Source organism: Saimiri boliviensis, chromosome 18 (assembly GCF_048565385.1).
Source record: "Saimiri boliviensis isolate mSaiBol1 chromosome 18, mSaiBol1.pri, whole genome shotgun sequence".
NCBI lineage: Eukaryota > Metazoa > Chordata > Mammalia > Primates > Cebidae > Saimiri > Saimiri boliviensis.
Genome location: NC_133466.1, coordinates 6,153,255 through 6,173,533, shown reverse-complemented (window position 1 = coordinate 6,173,533; position 20,279 = coordinate 6,153,255). Strand labels below are relative to the sequence as shown.

At 43.3% G+C, this 20,279-nt stretch overlaps 1 protein-coding gene across 1 annotated transcript in view; it reads left to right on the top strand.

Moving 5' to 3' along the window:
• PCP4 (Purkinje cell protein 4) overlaps nt 1–20,279 on the top strand; it is a 57,372-nt gene that overhangs the window by 25,659 nt on the left and 11,434 nt on the right. Inside the window, exon 2 of the mRNA XM_003927597.2 lies at nt 2,357–2,408. Within this exon, the coding sequence (XP_003927646.1) occupies nt 2,357–2,408 (52 nt within the window). The remainder of the gene's footprint in view (nt 1–2,356; nt 2,409–20,279) is intronic.

The following is a 20,279-nucleotide window of genomic DNA, read 5'->3' as shown; positions in this document are numbered from 1 at the left end:
ACCCAGGCAGACGCCAGTTGCAAGGCCTTGCATGGTCCAGATGCATTGGAAAATGGTGCTCTGTAGGGCACCATGGATCGGTGAGAGACGGCGGCTTGTGGATAGCTTGTTAGCTTTCTCCCTAGAGGTTCTGCCTTCAGATTCAGTTCCTCTCTGTGCCTCAGGATATGATTGGTAAAGTAAGGCTGACGAGGACACTGAGGGCATCGAATCCATCAGGGACGCTGTCAGAACTCAATGAGTCGATGATACTTGAGGGCCCTTGAAGCCTGGCCCCAGCAGCATGAGCCACGATTACCCGACACCCAGCCTGGCATACTCTCTCCCCTGTAAGGTCAGTGAAACTGCACCTGCCTGGCATTGTAAAGACCAGATCCTGGGAATAGAGTAGCTCTTGGGAGAATTCTCCCTCTGCCTTCAGGCCTCCATTGAAAATATCAAAAGATCTCAAAGAATTTTGAAATGAGATACTTTCAATGACAAGTTCTTTTTTGTTGGGATCATTTTCTGATGCGAGACACCTTCTCCTGTGACATAAATCAGCTCCATTGTGCCTCCATTAAATACAACCTGACACACACACAAAATCCTGTCTTAGAAATCCTGAAAAAATGACTCCTTTTCTTCTCTGTGCACATTTCATTTTGGTTCTCCTCTGGTTTCTAAAAAGTGGGCTTTTATGGAACATGTTATTCATGACATTTGAAAGACATCCATGTTTAAGGCATTTAAGACAGTGGGATTGAGTGTGCCCCTATTTTGTGTACTTGCCTTCCATTTAATTTGACTTTATTCTACTCTAAAATGCTGTTCTTTTTTACTGTGCATATTTCTTTCATGTGAGCCATCTATGAATTATGCAGGGAAAGATACTGGATTTGAATACTGCCAGAGTTTAATCACCTGAGGCGGCTGTTGCATCTCGGATTTGGTCCAACTCAGTAGTAATCAGATTTCCACCCAGTGCAGCAAACGTACCGGCCGTGTATTTAGAAAGAGGAGGCATCAACATAAGGACAGACAAAAAGAACCAGGCATTTTTACTTGCAGATCTACTATATTTAAGAAATAGTTTACCTGGCTTAAATCATTTCACATTGACTCAGATAGAGGGCGAATGATATTCGTAATAAATGGGAAGCTTTGCTTTGCTTTTTTCGTGGATTATCGTCTGCATAAGGCAACGAGCATACGTGAGGATGGCTCACTTTGTTGATATCAATCTTGATTATTTACCCTATTAATTTACACTTCTCAGACTCTGAAAGCAAAGGTTTCCCAGATGATCCATTTACTATTAATTAAGGGTTAATGAATGACCTGAGAGTTTCTCATGACAATGTTGAATGCCAAGGGTAACTAATTGTTATTTTAATGATATTGTTTTTAGGCTGAAGACCTGACCCAAATGTGGATTTTGAGGGTACCGTTACCCTTTAGTCACCTATGGTAGTTTTCCCCCTTGTTCCGTGCTCTGCTGTTCAGACAGCTGTGTCACAGTAGCAATTCCTGAGGGCAAGGAAGTCCAGGCTCCAGTCCTGACTCTACCACTCATTCGCTGCATGATCTGGACCAAGTCATGCTCCCTACCTCCCTCATTTTCTTCACCTGAAAGTTAGAGACTTTATCAGCTTTTCAGTCCCTTTCAACTCAAACCATATTTTTTGATAATAACCAAAAAATGAGATTGACAAAATGTTCCTCTCTTCATCAGCTAGAATCACGTTAAGCTTTGAGGATCACCCCTTCTGTTTATACATGTGGTGCATTTCACACAGGTCCCCAGACCTCACACCCAGAGAATTTGCCCAAAGAGTGAAGACTAACCTTAAAAGGATTCATACTTCTAGTTAACCTGGTAAAATGAAAATGTACAGGACAGGCATAAACAATGACAGAAAAAAATAGTTTATAAGTAGGAGGAAATGTAAGAGTTCCTTAGCTGATTAAAATTTATTTCAAAAGAAGACATTGGACATGGTGACTGGAATGAAAAAACAGCAGCCTCATGACCGTCATTAACAGAAGTGACAATGCTGATCTTGTAGCGGATACAGACCCTTGGCTGTTACCTTCATATTTCAGTAAAGTTATCCTTGGTCTCCCTCCTGGTTTCTCTTGTTACTGGTGAACTGCACTCCTAGAGCAGTGGATGTGGATGAGGGGGTCGGTCTGCACATCTTCAGTACATCCTTGCTTGGTGGGTCCATTCCTGGTCTCACTAGCACCATGCTTTAGCCAACTGGGCTAAAGTAACGTAGAATTTGATATAATGTTTGCAACGATAAAAGAGACAAAAGTAATCCTGAGTATATCTGATAACAATTTCTTTTTTCTTTTCTTTTTATGCCTTTAGCGACAAGGTGCTGGGGCAACCAATGGAAAAGAAAAGACATCTGGTGAAAACGGTAAGAGGACGCGGATAGTCCAACTTCTTTCTCTTTTGCCATCTGCAGCCCTGGGTACGCAGCAGGTGTGGACCATGCCTTCCATCCCAATCAGCTTACTATATGTGTCTGTGCGTCAGCGTACAGCGGATTTTAGCAATTCACAGTGAGCACTGAGGTCTGGTCTTACAAGGAAAACTGAGCTAGCTAAATGCCATCGTAAGAAGTTTCCCTCCCATCGGAGGACTCCCATTTTGGGCAACATGATAATTACAATGCAAATATAGTTCTCTGCTTTCTTCATTAGGGTGGGTGAGAATCATCTGAGTTGTTGTGAGGATAAAATGAGACCAAATGAGATAAGTGATTTGAAAACTGTGAAGTGCTCAACTTCTAAAATGTTGTTTTAAAACTTGCGCCAGCCCTCCAGAGCACACAGAACACACTGCCAGTCCAACGGAAGGTGCTGAGTCAGTGTCACTGCGGGGCTTCACTGGCAAATAAGAATGATAGCAGTGACAGACACATTGCATCCCGCCCCTCCATGGGCCCGTCTCAACCATGACCCTAAATTGTAGGAATGATCATCATATTTGTACAGATCAGGAAACTGAGGTTTGGCATTGGGGTGAGTGAGATGTAGCTAGAAATGGGAAGTCCGTGGATCCTGTAGGAAATTGAGCCAGTTGGACCCCTCGGTCTCTAACTTTACTAGTTAACATAAGAACGAGCATAATAATGAAAAATACCCAGTGGTATGCATGTAGGGCCACAGTATAGTTCCGGCGAAGTGAGAATCTGGGTGTTCCTTCTTTCTGGTAACTCAAAACAAATTCTCCTTTTATGGAAGATGACTCTTAACTTCCACAATCAAATTGTGGATAATGCCAATCCCAAATACCACCTGTGGTAATTCTCTGGGGCCTGACAACCCCTTCGGAGCTTCTGTGGTGAGTCTGAGCTGAGCAAGACTCTAATGTAAGAATGCTGCTCGGTGTCTGCAGGCTGCCAATGTGCCCACCCATTTAGGGCTGTCCTAGAGGGCAGGGTGAGTGCAGCGTCCCCTGGCTTATGGGGTCGTCATATCAGTAAGTAGAGAGGTGGGTGCTCCACAATGTCCTAGCTGGAGCTACGTGGCTGGGAGAAGAAGGAATCAAGGTTTTCCATGAGGCTGATGGCTCTTCCTTTGCTGCCCAGGGCTTTTCCTGTCTCCTGTGTGTGAGTTGGGGTGATGTGGTGGGTACTGGCAAGGAAGGCAGAAAGCAGAGGAGGGAGCACAGGATGGGGCTTAAAATGGAGGAGCAACATTGTAACTGCCTATATGAGGAAGGACCCACTGTCTGCCATAGAGGAGCATAGGGTGCTTGAGCCTCCACTAATTTTCCTGGTTCATACGTTCATAGCTGTCTATTCATGCACGTTCCTTTCCAGTGAACCTCACAACCTTAAAAGTACAGTTTCACAGTCAAAAGTCTTCTCAGAGATTCTCTATTGTAGTGATTCTCAGCATTTTTGTTCTCACAACTCTTTTTCATTTTAAAGAACTCTTGAGGATCCGAAAGAACTTGTGTTTATGTTGGTGATATCTACTGATGTTTGTCATGCTGGAACCCTGCTGACTTCCCTAGGGATGGCACTGAAGAAAAGACCTGGAGCTAGTGAATGAGACATAGGATCGATTTAGGGAGGGGAGTTACCTACAGGGCAGGCTGGTGGGCTGGATGAAAGAACCACAACTGCCTGTAACAAGCACGCAGTTTACACAGCATTCTCACTTAGCAACCCCCCTCCAGCAACTTTCACTTGGCAACCTACATTCATTCCAAAACAAAGGTCTCCTATCCCCTGTGTGGCCTGCATTCCATGGGATGGGCTGGGAATTCAGATGTCCCTCATGGATAAAGAATGCATCTCTGGGTTGGCCACTCCCAGATTCCCTAGCTCAGAACTTGAACTCTAAGCACGCATTTTTCTTAGACCATAGGGTCATTCTCAGGGGATGCTTAAGTTAGGCTATTGTTGTCAGCTGTACCTGCCGTACACTGTCTTCTACATTAGAAATTAAAATGGAGAAAATTTTAAATTAAATAAATTTCTTATTAATTTATTAAAGATAAAGTAATAAATCTACATGTTAATGTAAGTAACATTTTAAAAAATGAAAAGCAATTATATTTTCCAAAATGGAAAAGGACATTTAGTAAGAAGTGGCAGTTTTACATTTCTGCTAATCTCTTTAAAGTCTGGCTTGACAGAGGCCAGCTGGATTTCCATGTTGGCTTTCTGCATTCAATCTGTTATGTCACGTGATGTGTAGCGTGTGGAAAATTCTACTGTTCACTTGTGAGAGTATGAGAGTTAAAAAAGCAAATAATATCTTTTAAGATCAAACTCTTTTATAAGACCAAAAACCTTTTTGATCTTTTGGGCTCCCTTAAAGGATGCGGCACCCACTAGGGTACTTGGTTCACTCTTCAGGAACTACTGCTCAGTGTGAGTCTCATGTCATACCTTGAGAAACCTGAAGACCAGGCACGAAGCCAGGACGTGGTCTTACGTGCTTGGTGAAGCCAGGTCTGTGGTGACGAAGCCAGGACGAGGTCTTATGTGCTCGATGTCTGTGCCCCTTGGCTTTATGTTGGTATCGTATTGGTCCTTCAAAGCCTGCTGACATGCTTAGTGCTTTGCACCAAAGGGAGTTACCAGCTATTACAAGTGATGCCACTTTCTGCCCTTCAAAGACATGGAATTTCTTTTGGCTGAAAACTGGTCCATACCAGTGGAAACTGAGTGAGTTTTTTATGGAGGTATAAAAATTAATTGAATGGAAAAATTCCAGATGCAATGAATAAGGCTTTTCATTAGACAATTCTAGATATTAAATGATAGTCACTTTTGGGTAGAAAAGGGAATTTGAGATTATTTTACAGTTATGGAATAATGGCAATGTATAAGTCTAAATTATTATTAACATGCTATACTTTAATTTCAGCTAAAATGGCTTATATATGATATTTGTACATGATACTTTATTATACTATAAAGTCTTTGCTTTTGCCTCTAAAAAGGAGGAAAGACAAAAGCTGGAACAGCCCAAGAAAGATGAGGGTGAAAACTTCTAGAAGTAATCTAAAAAATATTTCTCTAAAGAATTGAAGTTACTTAGTTTTTTTTATTTTAAATTCTTGATATGAGAAGATCATCTTGGAATTTCTGTTTTAACCTAATATTACATTCCACTGAAATTCAAATGATTTTCCTCTGCCATTACAGGTATCTAGGGAGCTCTATTATGTTAATGTATATTTTCTATTAATATCAAATGAAGCTGTCTACATGTCTTGAAGGAGCAAGGACCCTTGAGAATTAAAATATGAAGTATAAAAAAACCCATCAAAATGTTATGATATTTGGATAGTAACACTTAATAATAAAAGGAACATTCTCAAATGATATTAGTTGTCCATACGAGTCAGGGTGTTCTTAATCCAAATATTGTAAATGTAGTTGAGGTCTCCATTTAACATATAAAGCAATAAAGACTGTGGGAGTGAACTATGGGTGCCTTGAAATTATTTGGATCACAAAAGATCCAAGTCAGGTACATTAAAACTTCAGAAGATATTTAGAGTCCTGGGCTTTCCTGCAATTTCATTACATGGAATATTATCTTGAGAGCACTGTTTGCTGGGAATCAGATTTATCATAATTTCAAGATTTATTTTTGTTGTTGTCATCATGGTATTTATTGATGTGAAAAATGACCTACTACATACTCTCCAGAATGTTCCAAAATCCTTCTCATTTTCCCAGGATGTTAACCTCTTACACATACTCCAGCAAACTGAATGTTTCTTCTAGAACTAGATTTTGTGATATTATCTACAGTAGGAAGACAGGTTTTTCAGAAATATTAGGATTATAATTTCTTTTAATGCAGAAAATAAATATTTCAAGGCTTGGAGGTTCAGAGATTTTTCATTCCTGTGTGAGCAAAGTGCCTTCACCATTTGATTAGTAAGCCACAGATTTCATCTGTTTCTCAAAATAACTTTCTACTTGAAAGAAACCACAGCTCATAGCTTCAGTTATAAATCTTTTTGTCTCATTTAAATGGCTAAATTAAATTCAAGCATGTTTATAAATACACACACAATGATCTGAATCTAGATCATTCACCACAAATTAGTAATTTGAACATGACCAAAAGGTTTTTGGGGACAGCTATAACATTGCTGGATTTCTTGATCTACACCTTGATATTGGTTGTCCAGAGAGACTCCAAGAGTTAATTTTTTTTTATTGACACACAAAAGCAGAAAAATACTGGAAGGAGAGTGGCTGCTGGGAGCTTTCCAACCTGAAAAAGAGATTTATGAATAATCAACCTCGTGATGGGGCTTACTTTTAGAGCTTGGAGGCTTACCCAAGCTAAATTGAATTTCTAAAACTGGAATGGATTTCTCTTGACTTAGTGAGCTGTGATGCATTTGTTTCTAAAAGGCTCTGTTTCTGCGGCAAAAGGTGTATGAACACACCTGATTTTAAGAAAAGAATCTCCTCACATCCAGGCTGTAGGTAAATGCTACAAAGGAAAGTATTATTTTGAACTACCTGTGGGACTCACTGCAGTTGTGTTTCTTTGAGTGTGAGTATCCTTGCACAGGATCAGGCTCCATGTCTGAATACATGAGCCCCTTCTTTGGGAGAGAGATTGTGGCCTGAGAAGTTTCTAGTAGGTGTGGGGATATTCTAGGAGTACTTAAGACTTACTTTGATTTGATATGACATGATTGCCAAGAATAAATAAAATGAAATGTTAATATACTGAGTACTTTCCTCTCCCTGTTTTAAATAAATCCCAAACCCTAAAAGTTCAAGTTTATCTCACCTTTGGATTTTGAGGAAATACACACACATGTACACACAGGGTCACTTTCTTATTTTTCTGCTCTTAAGTAGGTAGAGAGAGAGGTCCCAAGAAGGACTTGCATTTATAGGCAGACAGATATACATGCTACCATTAAATGGAGTGTGATTTTTCAAATAAAACAATACAATTCAAATATTTATTTCCAAAGTAATTTCACCATCACCTACCCCTGGCCCTTTGTGGCCCCATATCTCCCAGTAGACATTCATCCCCCTCCCATGTGTGTCTGTGTTCTTGGTGCAAGATTATCTTTCAAGACCTATGTGCTGACTTGGGCAGATTTTGCTTAGAATACATTTAATTTATCACCTCTCCTTTGTATGTGGAAGCGTGTGGAGTGAGGCTTCATGTGCAAGGGTGAGTATCAGCTTGGAGTAAGAAGAAACTGATGTTGAGTACAGGAACCAAAGATGATTGAGCGATCCTTATCATGCCCAAGAGAGAAGGTCGTTTTGGCAGAGGATGCTGCCTGGCTGAACCTGCTCCTGGGATGGAAGGCAAGAGGAAGAAATCCATTCTAGAAAGGCTAAGGGGGAACACACCCTGCCTCTGCCTATGGCAATGACGCAGCTCTGCTCTGCTTCAGATGCGAGTTGTGGTCAGATCAGAGTTTGAGGATGAATCTGAGTATATGGAAGACAGAGCAGCTTGCAATTTGGAGTTTTGCTGTTGCTGTGGACCAGTGGATGACAGTGTCTGGAATCCAGGGGGAGGTAAAGCTTGAATCCACACTGAGGGTGTAATAGGCCAATTCTGCACAAATCTCAATAGTCTACACAGAAACTTAGCAAGCCAAAAGGAGTCTCTTTGAAAAGGAAGAGAGACGACTTTGAGCATCCAGCTGCAATGTGTGTCAGAAATGTGCTGTTTACAACTTTCACAGGCAGCACTGGCTGTGAAAAAAACCCCTCCCTAAAGTCATCGGTCTCTAAGGTGTGCAACTTGTCCCAGGCCAGAAAGTTCCCAATCTGCTTCCTGCTAGGCCAAGGATACCCTGAGCTGCCTAGAGCTCTGAATCCACCACACTGAGATAGTGAGTGCTGCTATGAATACCAGAGGCACACGGGTGGTGGCACCTTCAAGGTGAAAAATCAAACAGCTCTGGTTTCCATCTGGGGTTTCTCGGCCCTTTGTCTCCTTCTTTTTCCATATTTCTTCAAATATGGGGGAAAAATCAAAACAAAAGTGGCTGATGCTCAAGAGAGGGGGTCCTTTGTACTTTTGGCTCTAAATGCTCTAAAGAGTCTCTATTCCATAAGGAAGAAATGGACACGCAAAGCTGCTTCTGATATTGATCCAGATGGGGAAAGACAGGCATTGGAACTGCTTAATAAGCCAGGCATTCAAGCCATCAGAGTCTCCGGACAAACCAGTCAATTGATGATATTGCTCAACAGTGAGCTGATTCTGCCTGAAGGCTACTTTAGGGATTAGGGCTGAGAGGGAATTTATTAACATCTTTCTCAGTTAGAAGAGTGACTTTTGTTTGTTTTGCCCTTCAGAGTGAGCATTATAATAACCTCATTGAGCAAGGAACACTTTGGGTGAATACAGTGCTTCTGATCAGTCTTGGATGGGAAAGTGCTCGAAGCATTGTGGACAGAAGTGGAGATTCCTCCCACCCCTAGTTGCAATTCCTTACGTCTGTATAGATTTGCATAGTTAAAAAATGCTCCCCCATACTGTCTTCTCTTTGCTTTCACCACGACCTTGCAGGTGGGGTGGGAGAAGATCTCAGGGAAAGTTCCTGGTGAACTGGGGATTTTTCCCAAGGTCACATAAATAAGAGGAGGAAAATTTGTCATCTGACATACAGTCCTAACGCACCAGGTTGTCTGCATTCACACTTTCTCCTGGCTTCCCTCTGCACCAGGGTCTTGTTTGTAAATGGGCCACTTGGGTGGGCTGTGTTCTAAGCCCCTGGAACAGAATAAGTTTAATGGGCTTACATCTCAGCCAAGCCAGAAACTATTGTCTCTCTAGTACCATGATCTCGTTAATTTATTTAACTAGCATCTGGCAAATCGGGGTGATCTCAATAACAGGGATAGCCATGATAATTTTCAAAATTAAAACATCGAAGCAATGTGCTCATTTATAGCCTGTTCATACTTCCCCTCCCCTTTCTCACCCTTTCTCTTTCTCTCTTTTCCTTCCCCTCCTCCTTCCTCCCATTCTTTCCGCATTTCCCCCCCTTCCTTCCCTCCCTCTGTCCTTTCTTCCTACCTTTCATCCTGTTCTTCTTTTTTATTTCTGAGATGGTGCATTGGATAGCTTTAGACCAGCTGAAGTAGAATTTTATTCCACATCATACAGAGAAAGCCTTTAAACCTTGGTGAAAAAGTGAAGGTAGAAATTATTCTAAATGAATTGCCCTTAAAGATCTTCTTCAAGATCTTGCCCATGACATAGCTCGAACCGGAATAAACGTCGATCCTTCTAGCCTTTGGAATCCTGCCCCAAACAGGAGACATTCCAGGTTTCAGGTTCTGCTTGTCAGTTACTTGTATGGAAATAATATTTCTCACATGCTTGAAAACACTGTTGCTCTTTTAAGTAGGTGAAACACTCATAATCTTATTTATAGAAATAATTTGCACAGCAGGCAGTTTTTCAGAAGCAAAACCCAACCTAAATTTCAGGCTGGGCCAAAATGATAAGATAGTTTAAATTTGTAGGTTTCCTATTAGTTAGGTACATCTGGGATTACAAAAGCATGGAGAAATGCTAATATTCCTCCTTGGACAAGAATGCTCTCAGTAGGCGGAGTGGGCCGAATTGTCCTCAGAGAGTCTATCTCCCTTTCGGGATACGTCTGTTCTTCCCTCCACATTAGGCACGGAAGAGCAGCCCTTACACCCCTGGATGTGTCTCCGGGATATCCTCAGAGCAACCACAGAACATACTTCCGAACCCAGGGCAGAAGTCCCCTGGGTCACAGAAGAAAGCTCTCTAGCAGCCAAACTAGAACATAGCTAGGAGGAGACGCAACCCCCGAAGAGGAGAAACCAGAATTCCAGGGAGAGCTATCTGGAGGAGCAGCCATGCAGGGGCTTCAGCCTTCTGTTGAAAGGCACAGCTAAGCTGTGGCAACTTCCCAGAGGCTAGTAGGATTGCTAGAATTAAAAACTAAGTGCCCGGGGCAATGCCTCATGCTTGTAATCCCAGCACTTTGGGAGGCTGAGGTAGGCGGATCACCTGAATTCAGGAGTGTGAGGCCAGCCTGGCCAACATGGAGAAACCCCATCTCTACTAAAAAATTCAAAAGTTATCTGGGTGTGGTGGCGGGCGCCTGTAATCCTAGCTACTTGGGAAGCTGAGGCAGGAGAATCGCTTGAACCTGGGAGGCGGAGGCTGAAGTGAGCGGAGATCGCACCGCTGCACTCCAGCCTGGGGAACAGAATGAGACTGTCTTAAAAAAAAAAACTACTCGTTGAACTTTCCCGACCAAAGCTGCAGAGCCACGGTTAGGTAGAGCAGGAAACGAGTGGAGAGTGAATCCCAGGAGCAGGAAACAGCGTTCCATTCTATCAAGTGCCTTTTTCCGGTTCTTGCCAATGCAATTCCCTCCCTGGCCTTCGGGCCAGGTCACCCTGTTTCCCTCTCGGTCTCCACTAATCAAAAAAATGTAGCTTTATTATATGATGAGTGATGGCAGCTTCCCAAAGACAAAGTGGGGATGATTTTTGTGTACAAATTCTGGATCGACTTCAGAAAGAAAAGAAAAGCAGGACGAGTGGTTTGTGGAAACCACGCTTTCATTCTAACTGTGTAGTGTCATTGGCTGCCTTCGTATTGCTGAAGGAAGAACGGTCAGGTCTCTTTTTTAAGGGGGACATGTTTGACATTCCTGGAGTCATGAGGCTTTCCCTGTGAAGGTTAATGTGTGTTCTCCACATTGAGTGTCAGCCCCTCAGACCTCCTCAGGTGTCATTAAGGGACAAGGAGGTGGCCACAGAGGAGACACAAGAGGAAGGGGAGGGGTGAGGGCGGATACAGAGCCATGCACTCCTCCACCCAGTCCTAACGGGAGGTCCCGCCAGATGCCAGGCCAACTGGGAAATGGGGAGGGGACTGAGCAGGCACGGTTCTCCCCAGTAAGCTGAGGTTTGTCAGAGCAGGAGGGAGGAGGAGGGTAGCTTCCAGCCACACACCCACAGACTGTGGGCTTCCAGAAAACTGCTTTCTCAAAAGCTCAGTGGGTGTCCCAGGCTCTGCTCTCACTGAGTGGAGTCTCTGGATGACTCCCCAGCTGCTTTGGCCCACAGGAAAGGTGGGGAGAAGAGTGGGCGGGCCCACTCCTCCAGGTGCTCTGTGGGAGGCTGGAGTAGCTGCTGCCGTGCCTGGGGCTGTAGGTGTGAGTCTGGGATGGGAAGCAGCACTGAGGTCTCAGAGGAGCAGCTAAACTTTGCCTCCACCCCCGTGGAGAGGCATCAAGGAGCCAATCGGCTTTCATTTAGGTGCCTCTTGGATTTCTTGGCTTCACAACCTTGAGTTAAACTTCAGATTCGTGACTGCTGGATCAGCTGCTTAAAAATATGAGAAATAACCATCTCCTTATTTAAATTAAACATATTTCCTTTTAAGTTCCTCCCCCTCCTTCCCGACACAACCAGGGGAATTGCTCTTTTCTGCACCACAGTGAAGAAATGAGGGTCAGGGCCCCTGGAATGTCAAGCACATTCCGAATGTTCAAGAAGGAAGAAGAATAGTAAGTCCTGTGGGATCATTGAATGTAAAATGCAACGGTTTGGAGACTTCACTACTTCCGGCGTTAATTTGAAAAAGTACTTATTATAGTTATTATAATGATGATTTCTTGCAGATACTGTGGTGCACTGACCTGTTCTTTCCCTGTTGTATTTTCCTAGGGCAGATCCTGTATCTGCTCAGGCTGAGCATACCGTTTTCTTACAGACTGTTGTGGCTGTTCTGTTTTTCTGTCATGTTATTTCCCTCATTCTCATCATGAGCGAGAAGCCAAATTATTTGCATATCGCTAGGTTTAATTTTAAGGTTACATTTCCTTTGAGAGTTACCCCCTGCTCCTATTCATGAAGAAGATGTTTCTTATTCACCTGCTGGGATCTCCATGTGTTCCGGTCATGGTCTTTCTGTTCCAGCTGCTACTTCCTTTTTTCCTCTTGGGATGTGGACTGGTGTAGAACAGTGATCACGGGAAATATGTATCGACTGGATAGACCCAGATATGTCTAGGAGTGTGGGGAGGAGAATCTGGGAGGTCAGCAACGTGGACTCCATCACAATGTTTATGAAAACTCTCCCTTCAGGAATGTTTGGTTACACCAAGGGATGCTTGCTGCTATTTCTGTGCTTGGCAAGCGACTTCTTCAGTATCTAAGGGGTGTTATTCTCTCTACTATTCTGCCATTCCAGACCCTGAAAACAATTGGAAATTGAATTGTGCTCTGGCGTTCATTTAGAAAGTGTCCTCAAGTGTCAGAGAGGTGCTTCAGTGGCCGGGCACTGATGTGAGTGAAGCAATTCTCACTTCAGACTCTGGCTGTAACCAGTTCACCAAATCCAAGTGCAACAGACCTGTCTCTGTGTAGGAGGGCAGACCTCGCTTCCACAGCAGCATCACAGTCGGTGCTAGTCACCGTGGGGCCACGGTCTTCCTCACCCCCAACCTTTCTCACATGTCGAGTTTCGATGTTTCAAGGCAAACATAAACCTTTCGGCGGTTTGGATGGATGTGCACTTACCACAATCCAATTTCCCATCAGTCCATTAAAAAAAATGTTTTTATAGTGAGCTTTGAAAATGGGCCAGGCAATGAAAAATGGTCCATGCAGATGCTTGGTTATAGATTATAATGCATTTGCTGGTTGGGAAAAGTGCTTTGAACGCTCTTCCCAGGTAGCTCTGAGCTCAGTAATTGTTTCGTAGAACTCTCAGAAGATAATGTTCAGCATCCAGTTTTTTCTGGGGTTCTCCATGGATTAGCTAGCACCAGGCTGCCTCCTCGCCAGGAGCTGGGCATTTTTGCTGGCTGCTTTTAGGGTCTTCCTTACCCTTTAGCCATTTCCCTGGATGCAGTGCCCTGAGCTGCTTGCCCCGAAGGTCTGGCCAGTAAGCCACACCTGACTCTTGATTTGCTCATGAAGGGTGGGGCTTGGGTGAGTTGCCAGTTCGTTCTGTCCCTGCCATTCTGTGCTTTACCCATTTGTTCCTGGTTCACCTGCAGTGAGTCATTTTATCTCTTTGGGTTGCAGCACTGTACGATGATATTGTCTTTGGGCTCTTGTCAAATTCCAACTCTTTATGATTCTGTGGTTGTCTTTTTCCTGGGACAGCGTAGGACATTTGACTTCTTTTGATTTTCTTTTCTTTTCTTTTTTTTTTTTTTTTGAGACGGAGTTTCGCTCTCGTTACCCAGGCTGGAGTGCAATGGCGCGATCTCGGCTCACCGCAACCTCCGCCTCCTGGGTTCAGGCAATTCTCCTGCCTCAGCCTCCTGAGTAGCTGGGATTACAGGCACGCACCACCATGCCCAGCTATTTTTTTTGTATTTTTAGTAGAGACGGGGTTTCACCATGTTGACCAGGATGGTCTCGATCTCTTGACCTTGTGATCCACCTGCCTCGGCCTCCCAAAGTGCTGGGATTACAGGCTTGAGCCACCGCGCCCGGCCTGATTTTATTTTCTATAAGCATCAAGGGGATATTGCCTATGAGTCCACAGGAGAACTACAATGATTTTTCTTGGTGGAGGCAGTGGAGGGGACAGTAAGGGCAATGGATGGAATCTGAATAGGATTCTCACCGGCGGTGAACACAGGATAGGGAGCAGTTATTTTTGTTGAAATAACTATTTCAGTAAAAAGGGTGAAAATGGGAAAATTTAACCTTTTCCCTAGAAAAACTGCATTTCCAACTATCTGACTGTAAAAGGGGAAATCAGGGTTTATTTTCCTGGAACTTTCTGTAGGGTGTGTCCAGTTTTGCAAGGAGGCTGGCACCCCAGTGACTGGCCCCCAGGTGAGCACAGGTGTAGACAACAGTGTTCCACGTGACACAGAAACATGAAAGAAGTGGGTGCCTCCCTCTGGCAGCAATTGGCACACATGAAATTAAAGTGTGACTGTGATCTTTCAGGCAGAAGGTAGCCAATATTCTTTAGAACTTTTGTAACCTTTTCACCTGTGGGCCTTGTCAATGTCTCCTGGTGCCAACCAAGCACTACGGGGAACCTCATGCCAGAGGCTGCCAAGATAGATGCTCCTGAGCCCCATGGCAATGGAACACTGAGTTATAGCTGTTTCTTGAAAAGTCCTCACTCGTCTTTTCTATAAATCCAGCCTATTGTCACCTTAACTGATGGCTGTGTAGAAGAGTTGAACCGTAATTTTGAAATTACAATCTGGACTTCTTTGCAGAAGAAGGAGATCAGGTTTTAGAAGACAAGATGAGCTACCTGCAGATAAAATGTTCACTCTTATTCTATTCACACATCTCAAAGTTGAACAAAACTATAAAATCTTACCAATTACCTATCTGGGCTAGAAACAGCAGATTAGGTCACTCCGGCCATTCACAGCTGGTGAAATATAACTCCCTGTTGTATATTTCCTCAGCTCAGTTTAAAATGACTTTAGCAAAAGGTCAGATGCTACTGCTCCTGGGAGATGTTTTCAATCTCTAATAGGCTGATGCTAGACATTTTTTTCCCATAACATTCTATCTAAATTTGTTACCCCTATCACTTTCTTGACATCAGCCTCTGTTAATGCTCCCTTGAGCTGCGGCAGGCAAAAATTGGTATTTTATCATTGCTTAAATTTTTGGTTTAGATAGAAATGCTTCTGCTACCTCTGCTGATAATTAGAATGCGTCAAGGAACGCTATTTCATGGTTGGTCCTTTGAAAGGTTTTTCTGTTTAAACTGTTTCCAATCTTGTTAATTTTTGATCCTATTGCCTTGATTCTGGAAAATTTCTTTCTGTCTTTGAAATTTCTTGAAGGGAATAAAAGTGATCCACTTTATTTTTGGTCTGTAAAAGCTTTTTGAATGGGGGTGCTCCCATGGCATCCATGAAGGGCAGGGGCCTTGCTTTCCTGCCAAGATGCCACATAAAACAGGCCTTGGTAAAATGGTCACATTTATCCAGGCCACATCTGAATTCTGCCTAGGTGTTCATCTACCTGAACCCGTATAAAAAAAATCTGGAGCTTCAGAACTTTTCACAACCCTGGGAAGTACTTCCCGTGCCGTTTTTCAGGCTGATTCGGTGTCAGAACATTATTGTTTTAATTTAATATTTTCATGTTTTTTAGAGACAAGGTCTTGCTCTGTCTCCCAGGCTGGAGTGCAGTAGTGCAATCTTAGCTCACTCTAACCCTGAACTCCCAGCTCAAGCAATCCTCCCATTTCAGCCTTCAGAATAGCTGGGACTACAGGTACAGGCCAACAGATGAGGTCTCACTATATTGCTTAGGCTGGTCTCAAACTTCTGGCCTCAAGTCATCCTCCCACCTAGGCCTCCCAAAGTAGGACATTATTACTTGTTGCTTAAAACTATCACCCAAACTCTACTCTTAGTTAATCTTTTTGAGCACAGTTTACTATATGTAGTTCAGCTACCTAGTCTAGAATGCCACATAACTTTACTCCTTCTGGGGTATTTACTTTTATTATCTTTTTATAAATATGAGAACCCATCTTTCTGATAAGTAGAAAAAGGTCCAAAGCTTAAAATCACCCATCTTTAAAAAGTTTTTTCCAGGAAATCAGCAAGTGCCTGGCCATGAGCTCTTAAGACAGTGCCGTTTAAAAAAAAGCAAATAAAAGTGCTGTGTCTTTGCTCCAAACATACCAAGAAAAGGGACATGGAGGACTGTGGCTGTGGATTATGAAACCAGAGATTGTGAAGTTTAACAGCCACAGGGCCAGCAGTTCGTGAAAATCAGCACACATCTTTGTTTAGACATAAATACGCATTTACAAATACAGGCATGTTCAGCATGTTTGATGGTATTTTAAAACACCTGATGTCAGAGTCATAGACAGTGGTGTCTGTTTCTGCTCTGCTGCTTTCTTGCTGTGCATGAAAAATGTAGAGCATGAAACCAAACACAGGACATACGACTGAATGGAGATTCCAGGTTGGTGGCAGCCTTAGCATTGAGATTTGAGCAGTGATGGGCGCGCATCAGCTCAGCTGCCTGGTTGGACCCGGACGGACATGGCCCTGGCTTTGCTTCACAGACCTCCTTTTGAGGCACCAATCAGAGAGTTGTACCCCATGTGAAATTCCATATACAGCAGACTCATCTGCCAAATAGTCTTGTGCATTTAAGAAAGCTTGTAATCCCTGGAAATATGCAAAGGAAAATACCTGTCTGCAGGGATTAGAAGCTCAGGGTGAAGAGCCAGGATGGGAAGTGCCCCATGAGATAGCATGACCCAGCTGAATTGACAGCCAGGGCCAAGAAAGATGCAGAAACGTGTATCAGAAAGAACGCCAGATGCCCACACACACTGTGGGAGAAAGGTGTTTAAATCAGACAGCACCAAAGAGAATAAAGCGTTGGAGAAAAGGCCCGGAATACCCCCTTTGAAAGCAGCTTTGGTCCCTTTCTGATGTACATGGGATGATTTTTCAATCCATGTCGCTTTTTGCTTTCCCCATCATTCATGAAGTTCTCAAGGGCTCTTACCAGCCTTTCTCTACCTTCTGCACCAAATCCTGGAACACACTCCATTTGCCTTGGTGTCTGCCTTTCCTTCCTAAAGTCAAATTCTTTGGCCGGGTGTGGTGGCTCACACCTGTAATTTTAGCACTTTAGGAGGCCGAGGCAGGTGGATGACCTGAGGTCAGGAGTTCGAGATTAGCCTGGCCAATGTGGTGAAACCCCCATCTCTACTAAAACATACACACACACACACACACACACACACACACACACACACACTAGTGGGGCATAGTGGCATGTGCCTGTAATCCCAGGTACTCGGGAGGCTGAGGCAGGAGAATCGCTTGAACCGGGAGGCGGAGTTTGCAGTGAGCTTAGATCACACCACTGCACTCCAGCCTCGGCGATGGAAGGAGACTCTGTCTCAACAACAACAACAAAAAAGTCAAATTCTTTGTAGAATTATGGGGCAAGGAGTATTAGAAGAAACTCCTTCCTCACTTGGGTTCAAATGAGGTTCTTAAATTAATTAGGCTAATTGACGTTCCTTTGGGACTACTTAAAAATGTCCTGTAATTGTGATGTCCTGTAATTGTGATTGCATTTGACTTTTCTGTTTAAAAACTGAGGAACTGTATGAAATTCTCTATGGTGGTGAAATTTTTAGCGTTGAATGCTTTAAAACTGGTATTTGAAATTTTAGAAGCTGGGGCACACAGAAGGCAGTGAGCACCCTCAGGAGAGTCAGCTGATACCTAGTAAAACCAGGGAATATAAAAGAAAGGAGAAAACTCCATTTATTCCAAAGCTGTGAAAGGAGGAAACAAACGGACCTAGTGCAGAATGAAGGGAGTGGCCTGAAACCTGACTAGGGAGGTCACCTTCCCTGGAGCAGGACCTGCTCCCATCAGTTTCCTGTGTTTCCAGGCACTTGAAAACCTGCATTTTCAGCAATTGCAAAGGGAAGGGTTTAGAGGGAGAAGCCAGTGTCCCACTAGGAGAAAAAAATAACATGAAGCAGGGAACCCTCAGAGGGAATGTTGCCAAAGGTAACTGAATATAAAGGAAGTATTTCTGTAAAAAAAAAATCTCTGAGGTTTTTAAAGCATTAAATGCTATGAAGAAATGACCATCCATTTCAGAAATGGAATGGATGCATGCAAACAAAAGACAAAGCGTGCAGTTCAGGGAAAGAAATTTACCCAGCCAATGCACAGCAAAATACAGGTGAATTTCCGTTATCAACTTGAAATGTTTCTAGATGAATTAGACACTGATTATAACGTATGTGTAGAAGATGAGGTTCATTTAAAAGAAGCTGAAACCCCAAGATAACAGCTGCTTAAACCATAGAGAAGGTTATTTCTCTCTCATACAGAAGGAATCTGGAGGTAGATGGTCAAGGGCAGTTCATGTAGTTTCAAGGAGCATCAAGCATCTATGTTACTATTTGGCCATGCTTGGCATAAGACTTCCAATGGATGGTTGAATATAGCTGTGTGAGCACCAGCCGTTGCACCTCTATGCAGCTATTTCAGCCAACAGAGAACAGGTATGAACAGAGGGGAAAAATGGGTAAGCGGTCTCCGTTAACTTTATTTTAAGATTTCTTTTTTCCCGCTTACATCACATTGACCAAATCCTGGTTGCAGGGACACATTCAACAGTAAGAAGGCCAGAAACTGTTTTCTGGATAACCATGGGCTCAGCCCCAGATCAGGGGTTTTATAACTAAGAAAAAGGGGATAAACAAGGCAACGAACAGACTCAGCCACAACACTTTTCTGCTCCTGGAGTTTCTTGGGTACTTGCAAGCTGGTTAGCTAGCACAGAGGGGTCATCTAAATTGTCGGATGACTAATTTGTCCTCTATCTCTTCAATTCACCTGAAGAGTTTTTTTTTTTTTCTATTTTTCCTTGTCAGAGTGTGAAGAAGGGCAAACTGTGGCTTTTCTGTGGTTTACTGTTAGGGCAGCTAGCTGCTGATTCCTGGGAAGGAATTTCAATTCTCCCCATGTGCTCAGAGAGGAAGGAAGCATTTAGTATGCTATTCTCACCCCCAAAAGCATTCTCATTTGACCACTTTCCTTCAAGTTATTCTCCAATAAATATTAAAGTACTTTCTATGCAAATAAACTAAAATCTTGCAATCTGATCTCTAAAAGCACAAGATTAACCCTTTTCTTTATCTAATATTTCTTTCCTCTTCTGGCCTCGGTGTAACTGGTTATGGCTATAGGAGGTGGTGGTGCAGACAGCAGAATCTACTCTTGCTGGATTTGGAAGAATGGGCTTTTATTACAGGAAGTCAGCACCTTTAGAAATTTCTGGCTTGGTAAATTTTCCTCCATCCTTTTACTTTGAAACTATGTTTGCCTTAGTTCAACCATTGTGGAAGACAGTGTGGTGATTCCTCAAAGATCTAGAAGCAGAAGTACCATTTGACCCAGCAATCCCATTATTGGGTATATACCCAAAGGGATATGAATCATTCTATTATAGAGACACATATGTGTGTATGTTCATGGGAACACTATTCACAATAGAAAAGACATGGAATCAACCCAAATGCCCATCAGTGATAGACTGGATAAAGAAAATGTGGTACATATACGCCATGAAATACTATGCAGCTCTAACAAGGAACGAGGTATCCTTTGCAGGGATATGGATGGAACTGGAAGCTGTTATCCTCAGCAAACTAACTCAGGCACAGAAAATGAAACACTGCCTGTTCTCACTTGTAAGTGGAAGCTGAATCATGAGAACACATGAACGCATGGGTAGAACAACACACACTGGGGCTAGTTGGGAGGGAGAGCATCAGGAAGAATAGCTAACAGTTGCTGGGCTTAATACCTAGGTGATGGGTTGATCTGTGAAGCAAATCACCTTGGCACACGTTTACATATGTAACAAACCTGCGCATCCTGCCCATGGACCCCAGAACTTAAAATAAAAGTGGAAGAAAAAAAAATTTCTGAAAGGCAGAGAGCTCGGCCTAGGTGACATCCAGGCAGGAACAATTCATATGGAAGATATTTAGTGACACGGTAGATCTTTCTGGCAGATGCCTGACTGCTCCTAAGATTGCCTGGCAATGGACAGTGGGATGTCCCCACAACTGCGCAGAGAAACCCAGTGCTTCCGCCTCAGGGCTTGCCAGAAGGTGGAATCTTCCTGTGGCTGGCTGCCCCCTGGTGCTCACTTCTGCTTCTCAGATCCTTCTAGTGCACCTGCCTGGCCAGCCCTAACCTGCACGGTGGCAGACTTCCACCCCTGAGACGTCTGAACATGATTTTC